Raw genomic sequence first — 13,121 nt, 5'->3', positions numbered from 1 at the left:
AAAACTCAAACTCCACAATTAACCCAATTCAGAATTTTAAATGAGGCATGTATGAGGCAAAACCCTATTCACTGCATTTAACTCAGCGCTGGAGGATGTTCTCTAAATCTGAGTAGAAATAACATTTACACTTAGAACAGAGGCATGTTTGAAACATTTTATTAAACAGGCAATGCATTGTGCAGTGGTTAAAGACACAGATGCCTAGTGGAAAAGTTTAAAAATTATTTTTGGAAACAGTCTATGAATTGATGAACGTGCCATGTTCCTTCATCTCCTTCTCAGAGTGGCTGTCTTTATGAAAACAGATTGTTTTATAGCTGCTCTTGGAAACGGCATCCCTGTTTTGCCATGAATGTCATGCCTCATAGTAAACATGAAAGAAGACAGGATCCACAGGCAAGACAGCGACCAGAGACATGGGCTGATCTCAGCTGGAAGCACAGATGTCCCTTCTCCTAGAAGGGCTTCTCTTCTGGCCTTTGCTGGGTGTCCTATTTATGTGTCCAATATCATTTCTATTTTCTTCCTTGTCTGAGGCTTCTTTGTCAAGGGAATTCTAAAAGACACATTCGTACCTTTGGGCACAGGAACTGGTTCCTGGACTTTTTCAATGTTGTTCTTGTTTCTGGGCCCTCTGGCCCAGGAGTATGGCTGGGTTTATCCTGTTTGTTTTGCCTGGTTCCTTCCTCTTCCCCAAGTTCGTCATAACTTGATGATAAAATCAATCTTTAAGTTTCACAGTTTTTTTGCCACAATATACTGGCAGTTTTTAACTAAGTGGCTTGTCAGGGTAGTGGACATGCTTTATCAGCACACTGCCCACCTATTTTATAATCTGGGGCATGTCACTCCAAGCTTGAGATTTCTTTCTGGCAAGTTCCATCCAGGATGGCTGATCTGTACTGGCATAACTGGCTCTCTTCAGCTGATGCAATTCCTTCTCCATTATTACTGCAGACTGAGCTGCTTGGAAGGGAGACAAAACAAACACAAACATGGGCAGTGACTTTGAATTTTCCCTTAAGCCTCTAGTGTTTCTCCAACTAGACATCGAGGTCTTAACTGTGTTCTCGAACATAAAATTCAATAATATGTCAACATGTAAGGAAGATTTGGGCCTAGAATATGTCATTTATGTGATAAAAAGACTTACGAGCAAGCTCAAACAATTCTGGTAATGCAATGAGGTGAGAGAGACTTTGGAAATAAAATGGCAGGAGCTCTACAGATGGGCTGCACAACAATGTCCCTCTGCTTAAAACTACTGAACTGATCTGTGCACTTAAAAATGGCTAAGATGGTAAATTCTGTTATGTGCCTTTACCATAATCAAAAAATATAAAAATTTATATATATATATATATATATATTTTTTTTTTTGAGACAGAAGTCTCACTGTGTTGCCCAGGCTGGAGTGCAGTGATACAATCTCAGCTCCCTGCAATCTCTGCCTCCCGGGTTCAAGCGATTCTCCTGCCTCAGCCTCCCGAACAGCTGGGATTACAGACATATGCCACCATGCCTAATTTTTGTATTTTTAGTAGAGACGGGGTTTTGCCATGTTGGCCAGGCTGGTCTCGAACTCCTGACCTCAGGTGATCTGCCCGACCCGGCCTCCCAAAGTGCTGGGATTATAGGCGTGAGCCATGGCGTCCGGCCTAAAAATTTTTAAATACTGATACATGCAACAACAAAGGCATATCTTGAAGATGCCATGCTCAGTGAAATTCGTCAGATATAAAAGGGCACATACGTTAGGATTCTATTCATTAGAAATGTCCCAAAAAGGCAAATCTATAGAGACAGAGTAGATTAGTGGTTGCCTAGAGCTAGGAGTGGGAGTGGGAAGTGACTGTAAATGGGCATGAGGTTTCTCTTTAGTGTGAGGGAAATATTGTAAAATTAGATTTTCATCATAGTTGTGCAACTCTGTAAATGCATACATGCTCACTGTCAATATACAGTTGTCCCCTGGTGTATGCAGGGGGTTGGTTCTAGGACCTCTCCCACCTGCATATACCAAAATCTATGAATACTCAAGTCCTGCAGTCAGCCCCATGGAACCTGCACATAAAAAAAGATGGCCCTCTGTTTTCTCAGGTTTCACATCCTGAGGATAGGATACAGGTAATTTTCCATCTGGGTTTGGTTGGAAAAAAGTCAGCATTTAAGTAGACCTGTGCAGTTCAAACCCGTGTTGTTCAAGGGTCAACCTTATACTTAATGAACTGTACACTTAAAATGGATGAGTTTTATGACATGTAAATTATATCTCCGTAAGAGCTGTGTAGAAAACTCAATGTGGCAAGTAATTTGCAAAAACCAAACCAAACCAAAACTCAAACTGCAGGAACAACCCAGGAAAATGATTTCAAGTATGTGGTAAGGTTTGCAGATTTCATACCCAAGTTCTGATGGGACAATGAGATTCCTCTTTGCAGCCCCTCCTTGAGGTTGAGCTTTGCCCCCTGCTTCCGGTCCACAGTGGGCTTCACAGGGGTTATCAGGAAAGACTTGCTGCGGACAAAGTCAGCTTGCTTCACAGGCTCCTGTTGGGACATAAGACACATGCTGCCAAGTTACCAGTGATTCAGACAGGGGCAAACACAACCAAAGTGAAGGAGCTGCAAAGTTGCTCGTCCAAGATGCCTGCGCTGCTGGCACTTTCTCAGGAGGGCGCCCTGGTGTCAGCTCACCAACACGGAGTGGTCAGATGCTGGCGCTCAGACCAGTATGCGGCCTTATCCTGGCACACACGTGCATCATGGCTTCCTTCCTGTCCCCACACCTGGCCTCAGTGCCAGATGGCAGGGATTCCATTTGAAAGTCAAGATTTGTTTAGAAATCGTTTTGTGATTTTTATGACAGTTGGTATAGTTATAGATGTCCCAAACTGGTTACTATTTGTTTTCTAAATTCCCCACGCCTGCATGAGGGTCTTCAAGTCTGGGTATAGTTGAGGTTCTGGTTAAAACGAGGGGAAGCAGGTCCTACTGCAGGCTCAGGCTCTCTTCCCCACATGGCTGAAACACACAGATTCATCATGGTGCTATTGGGGGATACAAAAATTGCGAGTCTCGGCCTGATTCTAGGCATAGTTGTTTGGGTTGGTGAAAGCTGCCTTCAGTTCAGAGTACAAAATGGAACCGCAGGTTCCAGCCCTGCAGCCCCAGGTGAGGAATGAGGAGCTCTAGCATGTGGCCGGTGGAGCAGCAAAGAGCAGGGCTCGCTCCTCACAGCATGATGGGCTGGGATGGAACTGTTGACATCATTGCTGTGTGTCTAACTCAGAAGTTATTTTAACCTCCTTCCATTTTTCTAGATGCTGAGCTGCTGTGTTGCCAAGGAGGCAGGGAGAAGAGAACTGTCTGCACTGCCTAAGTGATTCATGTGCTTCTCTGCATCCCCAACAGCTCAGCATATGCAAAGGCAGGCAGAATGCTCCACCATGGAGGTTATGATTTGGCAAGTCATTTATTTTGCTTCATTGGCCCTCGACCACACATCCACAACCATCACAGGTGACGGTCCCTGTGACGCCCATGCAGGACATGTGGTCCTTACGGGGTCCTCGCCCCAGTCCCAGCTGGCTGCTCCCTCCTGCACCCACAGAACGGAAGTATTTGCTCTACGCACCTGGGCTCTCTCGGGCACCTTGGCTTGCTTTCCTGGTTCAGACTTCAGGGTCCGTGCCCCAGGCTTGTCTTCCTGGTTGGGTGGCTGGTCCAAGGTCCCTTTCCGCTTCTGCCGAGTGACGGTGATCCAGGGTGGCACAGGCTGCCCATCAGCCCCAGGCCCTGTTGCTGCAGGTGGCAGACTCTTTTCTGTTGGGTAAAGGAACAAGATTACAGAAACAGTCCTATTCCCTCTTCGGTTTCACCCTTTGTGTCTCCCGCACAGAGAACACTACTGCTTTGGTTCAGGGTTGCAGGGGGTCTGGGAGAGGATTACTTTCTTTAGGGGCTTTGTTTTCTTATTAAAGATGCATCAGAGAGATTATGCTCCTCTAGTCTGAGCCCCCCAAAATTAAATGCAACTGCTTCTATAGGGTCAGTGTGTACTTTAAAGCCAACTTCCTCCTAGGAATCCTTTCTGGAAGGAGATAAAAATAAGTACACAAATAGATAAAATTTCTTTAATATAATCCTGTCATTTTGGACCAGTATGTACTGGTCCAAATGCTGATTCCTGCTCAAATGCTGTAGACACACTATTAATCTCTTGTCTTCTAAAAACTGTGAGCATAACTTTCCCTTTCCGGAGAGAGTGACACCAAAAACTGGTCACAGTTGCTTTCCTTAATGTTCTGGAGAGAAAAGAAATAGTGCCTTTGAAACCACATAGAGTTGGCCAGGTACGGTGGCTCATGCCTGTAATCCCAACACTCTGGAAGGCCAAGCGGGGATGGATCACCTGAGGTCAGGAGTTTGAGAACAACTTGGTCAACATGGCAAAACCCCGTCTCTACTAAAAATAAAAGAATTAGCCGGGCGTGGTGGCACATGCCTGTAGTCCCACCTACTTGGGAGACTGTGGCAGGACAATCGCTTGAGCTTGGGAGGTGGAGGTTGCAGTGAGCCGAGATCACGCCATTGCACTCCAGCCTGGACAAGAATGAGACTCCGTCTCAAAAAAAAAAAAAAAAGACACCATATGTTTTGTTGAATCTCCTTCCATATTAACTGTGCTTATCTTTGGGTGGTGAAATTGTGGGTCATTCCCCTCCTCTTACATTTCAACTCTTCTGTATTCATATTTTCTACGATAAGAATTTATTACCTTCATCAATAGAAACAAGAAATCTGTGGATTAAATAAGTGGCTTTTCTTTTCTTTTTTCTTTTTTTTTTTTTTTGAGACAGGGTCTCACGCTGACACCTAGGCTGAAGTACAGTGGTGCGATCAAGGCTCACTGCAACCTCTGCCTACCAGGCTCAAGTGATCCTCCCACCTTGGCCTCCTGAGCAGCTGGGATTACAGTCATGCACCATCATGCCCAGTGAAATTTATAGAGATGGGGTCTCGCCACGTTGCCCAGGCTGGTCTCGAACTCCTGAGCTCAAACAATCCGCCTGCCTCAGCTTCCCAAAGTGCTGGAATTACAGGCGTGAGCCACCTCCCCTGGCCAATAAGTGGCTTCTTACAGGTACAACAAAAACATAGAACCCAAGGTTCCCCATGAGCCTGCTTCTGGATGTTTGCCTGCCACAGGATAAAACAAAGGCTGAAACTGATCTCCAACCACCTGGCACCTCTCCTCAGTTCCCTTCTACACAGTGTGCCTGAGTCAGCTGGGTGACAACAGCACTGTTTCACAGCAACACATGCATATGTCCAGGAGGAATTAATGTCATTGTTCTCTGTGGCCTGATGTATTCCACCCCTTGCTCTGGTGTGCAGAGGATATTACTCACTTTGCCTTTGTTTCTGCTTCCAGTTCAGGCTGGAATTCTTTTCCCTTAGTGCCCTGGTCAACAAGGAGGTACATGCGGGGTGGCCACTGCTTTGCAAGCTACTGTCTCTTGCTGGGGGTGAGAAGAGCCTTCAGCCTCACACACCCAGGACCTCCCTGGCCCTGGAAGCCAGGGACGGCTCTCACTCCTTTTTCTGGCTGCTCCCTGGGGCCTCCACCTGACTGGCCCCCTGGGAATCATGCTCCACCTCTTGGACTCATCCTACCCCTTTCCTGACTCTTCAGTCTCTCCCACTAATGTCTTCCCTGCAGCTTTGCAGAATGCTTGGGTCTTCCGTAGCTTGAAAGAAGTCTCCACGGAGCCTCACTGTCCCCTGAAGGCCCAGTTCTCCCTCCTCCTCTACCCTTAGCTCAAATGGCCTCTGCCTATGTCTTGTCAGCCACTTGCTGAACCAGACACGAGTTGACACCACTCCTTCCATCCTCCTAACCACCCAACCCCAAATCCCAAGGTCAAGCCTGGTCCTCAACCTGCTTCACCTCTGCAGCTCTGATGTGGCTGCACATCCTCTCTGGGGGAGCCTGTCCTCCTGGAGCATCCCTCCAGCCTCTGAGGCCCTTCTCCAGGTCCTTGTCTGACTTTTGTTCCCAACCTGGAACTCCTGCTTGCTCCTGACTCTCAGCCGTCATTGCTTCCTCCCAGCGTTCTCTCTTCTACTCTTGATCCAACAGGCAGAACTGCTGAAATTACTAATACTTCCTAGTGTACAATCCAGCCCTACTTTCTATTCCTAGCCAGAGCCCAGCATTTCTATTCTCCTGTTTCACCTTTCTTTCTTCTTCCCATTCATTCAGTGTTTGCTATGAGCAAGGACTACCTTATATTTGAGGTGGGAAAATAAACAACAAATTGTTCCTTCAAAAAGCTCAAAGTCTATTTGGGGAGACAAGACACAAACAATTAACTGTGGTAGAAACTGGAAAATGCTAAAATTTACAAAGGGCTATGCGGACACAGGGCCTAACACTGGTGAGTAGGAGTAGGGGTGCCTTCTGCTTGGGATCTGGAGAACAATCTTCCAGGCTGGGGTTGGGGGCAGGTGGAGGAATTGTGTAAACCAGCCCCAAGGAAGGGTCTTTTCCATCTTTTTTCTTTTTCTGTCCATAATGGGGAGCTGTGGGGGTTTTAAACCATGGGCTCACTCTGGAGGTTGTGTGGAGAATCAGTCTGACTGCGGAGGGACGAGAGGCTGGGAAGCTAGGAGGGAGGCTGTGGCCACAGCTCAAGAGAGATGACAAGGGCTTGGATATCTTGTTCTAGAATCCTCCCTGCTGGTTCACCGGGGTCCCCAGACACTACCTCCTCCATGAAGTCTGTTCTGGTCAGTCTCTCTCCTAAGTCCTCTGTAACTTCTTGAGACACTTGCCTCACTGTGTTTGGTACTAGACAGGTTTGCTAGCTGACCATCTACCCAACTGAAGTATGCCTTTGGTCATAAGCATTTCTTATCTACCGAACAAACACATGCCACAGACTATGTACCAGATATGGTTCTAAATGCTGAGCTTGGCAAGAGGTAAATTTTCCTTTCCTTATATCAAGAGCATGCTGGCAGAATTCCATCCCAAGCACAGAAGGGTCACCTGCTGCTGCCTGTCTGTGGGGTAGGAATGTTTCCAGCTGTACTGTGTATATGTTTAAGCGTGTGTCTGTATTCACATGCAGACCCACAGGAGTGGGTGGGTGCCCTGGCTGGGCCAGGCCGTGCTGCTGTGGGATAAGGCAATCTGCAATAGCAGCATCACCAAGCAGTGGGCCAGCTTATGACCACACCACCATTTCTCTCCTTTTTGGTTCCTGCCTCTTTCCCTGCAACTGCTGGTCTTTCCTTTTATTCTGTATTCTCTTCTTTCTCACCTTTTTCCTTGTCAGGAATGCAAGAGGGCCCTTGTAATCTCCAGACCCTGTTACAGGGAGTGTCCAGGGCCACCCTCATGGGCAGAGGAGTGCAGGAATGGCAGATGGGGTCTAGACACCAGGAAAAAGAGAGAGAACCCACTCCAGCTCCTTAATGTAGTTCACAGATGCCTGAGATTCCACCTGGAGCCTCTCAGCAGGTAAGCTGAGAAAGGGGTGATGGGCTGAGCATCACCTTCCACAGTGCTGAGCCTCAGAGAAGCTGTGCCTTTGTCCCCAGTGAGCACAGGCAGAGCAGCTGTGTGATGAGCCACTCTGCTCTGTGGCAGGGGCCTAGGAGGCCTCTCCGAACTGTATGCTCACCTCCCGTGCTTGGCACCCACACTGGGAGTGCAGGAGCTCTGGGATCTGTGCCATACTCCACCTGGGGAGGGCAGAAGGGGCTAAAGCCCCTGGCAATGTGCAGGGTAAGGCAGGCTTCAGAGGCCAAAGACCTTACAACATGACCACTCAAGCATGAACATTCAGGGTCAAGCCTGCACCATAAAATAGCTTGAGATTAAGCATGTTCAAAATGTCATTAATCCCAGGATAATGTAGATGTGGCCCCAGTTCAGGTAAATCAGTTGAAAACACTCCTTTGTTTACCTCTCCCTGCCTCCATACACAGACAACCTTAATCTCCCAGGGATTTGGCTAAAGACTCTGACATCTCAATTTCTCCTCTCCAACTGGCAGAGTTTAAGCTGTGAAGTGTGCCTGGGTTTGCAACAAACAGCCCAGGAGCATTTCTCACAGACCAGGGACCAGCAATTCCGGGTCTGTTTATCTGTGTGGTCACCTTTGTGGATTGTGGAAGAGCCTGATTCCCCATGCAGCTGCCCTGGGAGGAAGGGTAGCAAGTTTGGTTTGCTGCAGAGCAGATGCAGCATGACATCTCTGAAGGCACAGTACATAGGGTGCAGGAAGCTGGGACAGCCACAAAGCTCCCCTAGTTTAACTCATAGGAAAACAACTTTTGATCAGAGAAAATATGTTGTCATTTAAGGATAGGATTCCTTCAAAGGAGCAGGTGGTAAGCTTGCTCTTCTCCAGATTCTTCCTTCTCCTTAACATGGCCCTGCAGTCCAGGATTGATTCTGAAAAGGACATTGCTCCAGCACTAACTTCTGAGGGCTCCTGTTCTTGGGGTTGGGCTCAATGGGCTGTGCTAATGAAGAATCCTTCCTCCCTGGGGCCATGGCAACCGAGCTGCTAATGATGTGGCCCTGGGGCCTGCAAAGCTAGTTTAGGGCCTCAGGCTAGTGCTCTTGGGCAACTTCCAGGACCTCCCTGAGACTCGATTTCAGTGTAAAATGAAGGAACAGAAGTCTCTATACCTCCCAGTCTGACTGTAACGATTCCATGAGATAACCCACTGTCTACACCTCCAGCTGTGGTTATGAAGATTTCTTGACATAACCCACTATCTATACTTGCCAGTGTGGTGTGAAGATTCCATGACATAATCCATGACCTACGCCTCCCAGTGTGGTTGTGAAGTGAAATATCCACTGTCTATACCTCTCAGTGTGGTTGGTGAAAATCAGGTGAAATATCCACTGTCTACACTTCCCAGCATGGTTGTGAATATTCTGTGAGAGAATCCAGGGAAAGCCCTTAGTGGTGTTAGTTGCTGCCACAATTGCTGCTGTTGTTATGTGGTTGTTGCTATTGTTGTTATCATTGTTCCCGCTGGAGGAGGGGTGGAAAATTTTGGTCAAACCTTACCCTGGGGCTGATGGAGACCAGTGAGCCATTCTGCCATGACAACGAGCCCTGTGGCTGTTGTGATAAGAAAACCACAGCAAGCACTGGGTTGCACCCCAGCCTCTTGCAGGGCCAGGCAGCCAGGCTGACTCTTGGCTCCCTGAGAACATCATCCACGGGTTCTAGCAGACCATCTCAATGCTGTGTGTGCCAGTCTGCCTGCAAGCCCTGTAAGCGCAGGCGCCTCATCCTGGTCACGTCTGCTACAGCGTGTGAGAGCCAGTGGGTCCGATCGGAGCTGCCCTGCTGCTGCTGCATCATGGAGGAGCCTGGCCCAAGCCACACCAGTGTGCACCGCAGTCCCGCTATCCACAGCGGCGCTCTCTCCTCCACGCACATGCTGTGTGTTACGGCGAGCCTGGCCATCCTGGATGCAGGACACACTGCCCGAGATGAGAGCCGTTTTCATCTGCATTCCCAGGAATCACTCTTAAAATACCCCCTCACACAGAACTCTCCTGTAGGAGAGAACCACAAAATTTTCAGACCCACATTTGGCATTATTACTGAGCTATCTGTATTCGGGAAGATCTAAAATGAACCATTTCAAAAATCCTCAATGTTAAACCATTTCGAGAGATGTTGAACTACACCTACGTGGGACAGATTTGTCTCATCACTTCATTTTGACTTTCTGATTGGTGATGGTTAGTTCTTTTAGTGCCTATTAAAATTCAGCCTTAAGGTATTGTTTTTTTCCTTCAGAAGGACTTCTGTTATGACCAGTTGAGGGGGCCAGGGTGGCACCCCAATGGTGGGCCACACCCCATATGACACTAGGGATGCAGCTGTTGTCTGGAAGCTGAGGGCTGTCAAGGACAGTCTCCTGAGAAGCAACGAGCTGTGGTACAATGTAAATTCCCAGGTTGCTTGCCTTTTGGCTGAGGATATAAAGCACAGGCTCTGTCTTAAGGTAAGGCAACAAGATTTCCAGGCCTCTGAAAAATTTGGTATATGGTGTCCTTTCTGAAGCAGCAACTTTTTCAGCCTCCTGAGTAGCTGAGACTATGGGTGTGAGCCACATGCCTGGCTTATTATTATTATTATTATTATTATTATTATTTTTTGAGATGGAATCTCGCTGTGTTGCCCAGGCTGGAGTGTAGTGGTGCAATCTCGGCTCACTGCAAGCTCCGCCTCCTGAGTTCAAGCAATTCCCTTGCCTCAGCCTCCCGAGTAGGTAGGACTACAGGCGTGGGCCACCATGGCCGGCTAATTTTTTGTATTTTTTAGTAGAGACGGGGTTTCACCATGTTAGCCAGGATGGTCTCGATCTCCTGACCTCATGATCCACCCTCCTCGGCCTCTCAAAGTGCTGGGATTACAGGCATGAGCCACTGCGCCCGGCCATGCCTGGCTAATTTTTTAAATTAATTTTTGTAGAGATGGGGTCTCGCTATGTCACCCAGGCTGGTCTCAAATGATCTTCTCACCTCTGCCTCCCAAAGTGCTGGGATTATGGGTGTGAGGCACTGCACCCAGCCTGATGCAGCAATTTTTAAGAAACTTTTTCTTTTTATAACATTTCTTTCTTGTTCATAGAAGTACACAAGCATATTGTACAGATTTAGAAAGTAGGTAAAAGTATACAGGAGAAAAAAGCTTCCCATAAATCAACAACCCAAGGGAGCTGTGTGAACACTTCATACTTTGGCATATACTACTTCCAATTTTCTCCGTTATGCTGTCATCCTAAAAATGCACATCAACAGCTCATTCCCAGGTCTTCACAACATTCTCTGTGGAAAAGAGGCCTGAGTTTGCTAAGACTTCGGATCTAAAGTGGATGCATCATCGCCATTTCTCACAGCCAGCTGAAGTTAGAACAGTCACTGTGCCTCGTTGCTTCAACAAACAGAGCAGCGGTCCTCTGCTCTGCCTGCCTTCCAGGTTCACTGCCACAGCCCTGGTTGACCTGGTGGAAATGGGACCTGTCTACAGACACTAAGAGGACTTCTGGGGCAGAGGTGGGCCCCAGGCCCTGGGGACACATGGGGCCACACCACTGCTGCAGGGTTTGTCAGGCTTCCTAAACAATTTGAGGGGTTTTGCTTTTTAAAAGCCATTTATTGAGCTGTTGTCAGTCTTGACTCACAGGCTGCTCCTGATCAATACATGCTGGCAAAGTCTACAGTCGCTCATCATCATATCTGTCCCAGAGCCAGGCTGTGTGATCTCACTGTGGAACTCAGGGTGGTAATGCTCAACCAAGTCTTCTCAAAACCGTGCTGAGCATTCTGAGACTGAGCAAGAGCTTTTCACAGGGCAGGCCCCCACTGTTAATGGTTTGAATTTCCCAACTGATGCTCAGAAACCCGCCTTCCCCTGGCCTACATATCTCTTTTCACACAAGCTTCAACTCCACATGGCAGAAAGATAAAAGCCACTGCTGCTTTAACAGCCCTGGTAGCACGCTTCTATCATAAAAGGCGAGGGAGTGAGGGCCCAGAGGGGCCATCTTCCCCGGTGAAAAGGCTGAGGGAGTCAGAGAGTCTCCCAGTGGCAGCATTTATTTACGAGGGCCTCATATGGTAGCATATTCATCATGGGGTGGGGTGAGTGTCCTTGTCCCAGGACAGGAGTTTGCTCAGGTCCCCATAGTAGAAACTGATGTGAGTTTTTCCCAAATGGGGCCCTGGGGTCTGCTTTGGTTGTTGTCAGAGCCCCTACTATACCTGCTTTGGGGATCCATTGCTCACAGGTAACATCTGTGAGAAGGCATTCATAAAAAAAAAACAATTGTGAGTCACATCTAAGTTTGGGTGTGTGGAGTGAGGCCAGGAATCTGGCCAGCCATGTGTATTCGGGGCACCCCAAGGGGCAGATGCCTTACCAGGCTCTTTTCCTGACTACAGCTGCCCAGCACTTGGCATGTCAAGACTGGCAGACATCCCAGGGTGGCCTGGTCCAACCTCCACATCTCATAGTGGAGACCCTGGGGAGCCAGGGCCGGGCTCAAGGGCACAGAGGTGTCAGTGGAGGAACTGGACTGAAAGCACACTTGCTAAACTGCCGCTGTCTGTGCAACTAAAGCTAGCCTCTCGGCAGGAGGCAATGATCAGTCTACCTCCACAGAGACAGCTGGTCTCCACTCCCAACCAGCTGATATAACTAGGACCTCACAAGGATATGGGGAGGGAAAGGCACTGTTATTTAAAAATAACTTTGAGCTACAGCACATGATTGAGAAAAAGGTGAAAAATTATTCTACTTACACTTTGAAATGTACACAAACGCCTCACCTTAGATTCCTTGTCTCCCCACCTCAGATCTCCAGGAACTGCTGGAATTCTACAAGAACCATCTAGGGTGGCCAACAGAAGAGTAAGTAATCCATTCCAGGGGCGGCTATTGTCCTTGGAGCTCAGATTTCCCTTTCTCTATTACATCTGGGCCATCTTCACCCACCACTAGTCAGGTAGGGAAATTTCTCCCAACCAAAGAAATGTTCACAGCTAAGGTTTATTCCATCTTTGTCTTCAGAGCAGTATCATATTCATAATGACCCTCACAGCCCTCCTTGCAATGTAAGGATATTTTCGATCCCCATTTTAGATATGGGATCACAGAGTCTTATGGAATAAAGTGACTTGTCCAGGGTCACTTGGCCAATATGTAACAAGTCTGGGATTTGAACAGAGACCTCTTGATCTCTAATCTTCATTCACTACATCACATACCATCTCTTACTAAGAGGTATGACCTCATGACTGTCCTATAAAACCACTTCCTCTCCATTTTAACTTATTCATTGAGTGGCAAACAACAGCTACTCAGCCTTGGCACTGCTGACATTTTGGGCTGGATAGGTCTTTGTTGTGGGGAGCTGTCCTGTGCACTGTAGGATGCTCAGCATCTCTACCTGCTAGATGCTGGTATACCTCCCTTCCCCACCCTACCACAGCGGTGTCAATCAAATATATCTCCAGGCACTGCCAATGTCTGCTGGGGCCCATACCTGCCCCAGCTGAGAACTGCA

The 13,121-nt window shown here is 47.9% G+C and overlaps 1 protein-coding gene across 8 annotated transcripts in view; it reads right to left on the bottom strand.

The window, feature by feature from the left end:
• CRACDL (CRACD like) overlaps positions 1–13,121 on the bottom strand; it is a 158,371-nt gene that overhangs the window by 16,445 nt on the left and 128,805 nt on the right. For 6 of the 8 annotated variants that reach the window (XM_055241199.2, XM_055241195.2, XM_063616803.1 and 3 more), the window contains 3 exons: positions 3,640–3,827; positions 2,408–2,552; positions 144–969 (listed from right to left, as the gene is read on the bottom strand). In XM_055241199.2, the coding sequence (XP_055097174.1) occupies positions 827–969; positions 2,408–2,552; positions 3,640–3,827 (476 nt within the window). In that variant the 3' untranslated portion in view covers positions 144–826. Of the gene's footprint in view, positions 1–143; positions 970–2,407; positions 2,553–3,639; positions 3,828–13,121 lie in introns of those variants that run through there. The other 2 variants (XM_055241196.2, XM_055241197.2) reach the window with 2 other exon arrangements.

The sequence above is a fragment of the Symphalangus syndactylus genome, chromosome 14 (genome assembly GCF_028878055.3).
Source record: "Symphalangus syndactylus isolate Jambi chromosome 14, NHGRI_mSymSyn1-v2.1_pri, whole genome shotgun sequence".
Lineage (NCBI taxonomy): Eukaryota > Metazoa > Chordata > Mammalia > Primates > Hylobatidae > Symphalangus > Symphalangus syndactylus.
This window is presented reverse-complemented; position numbering and strand designations above follow the sequence as displayed.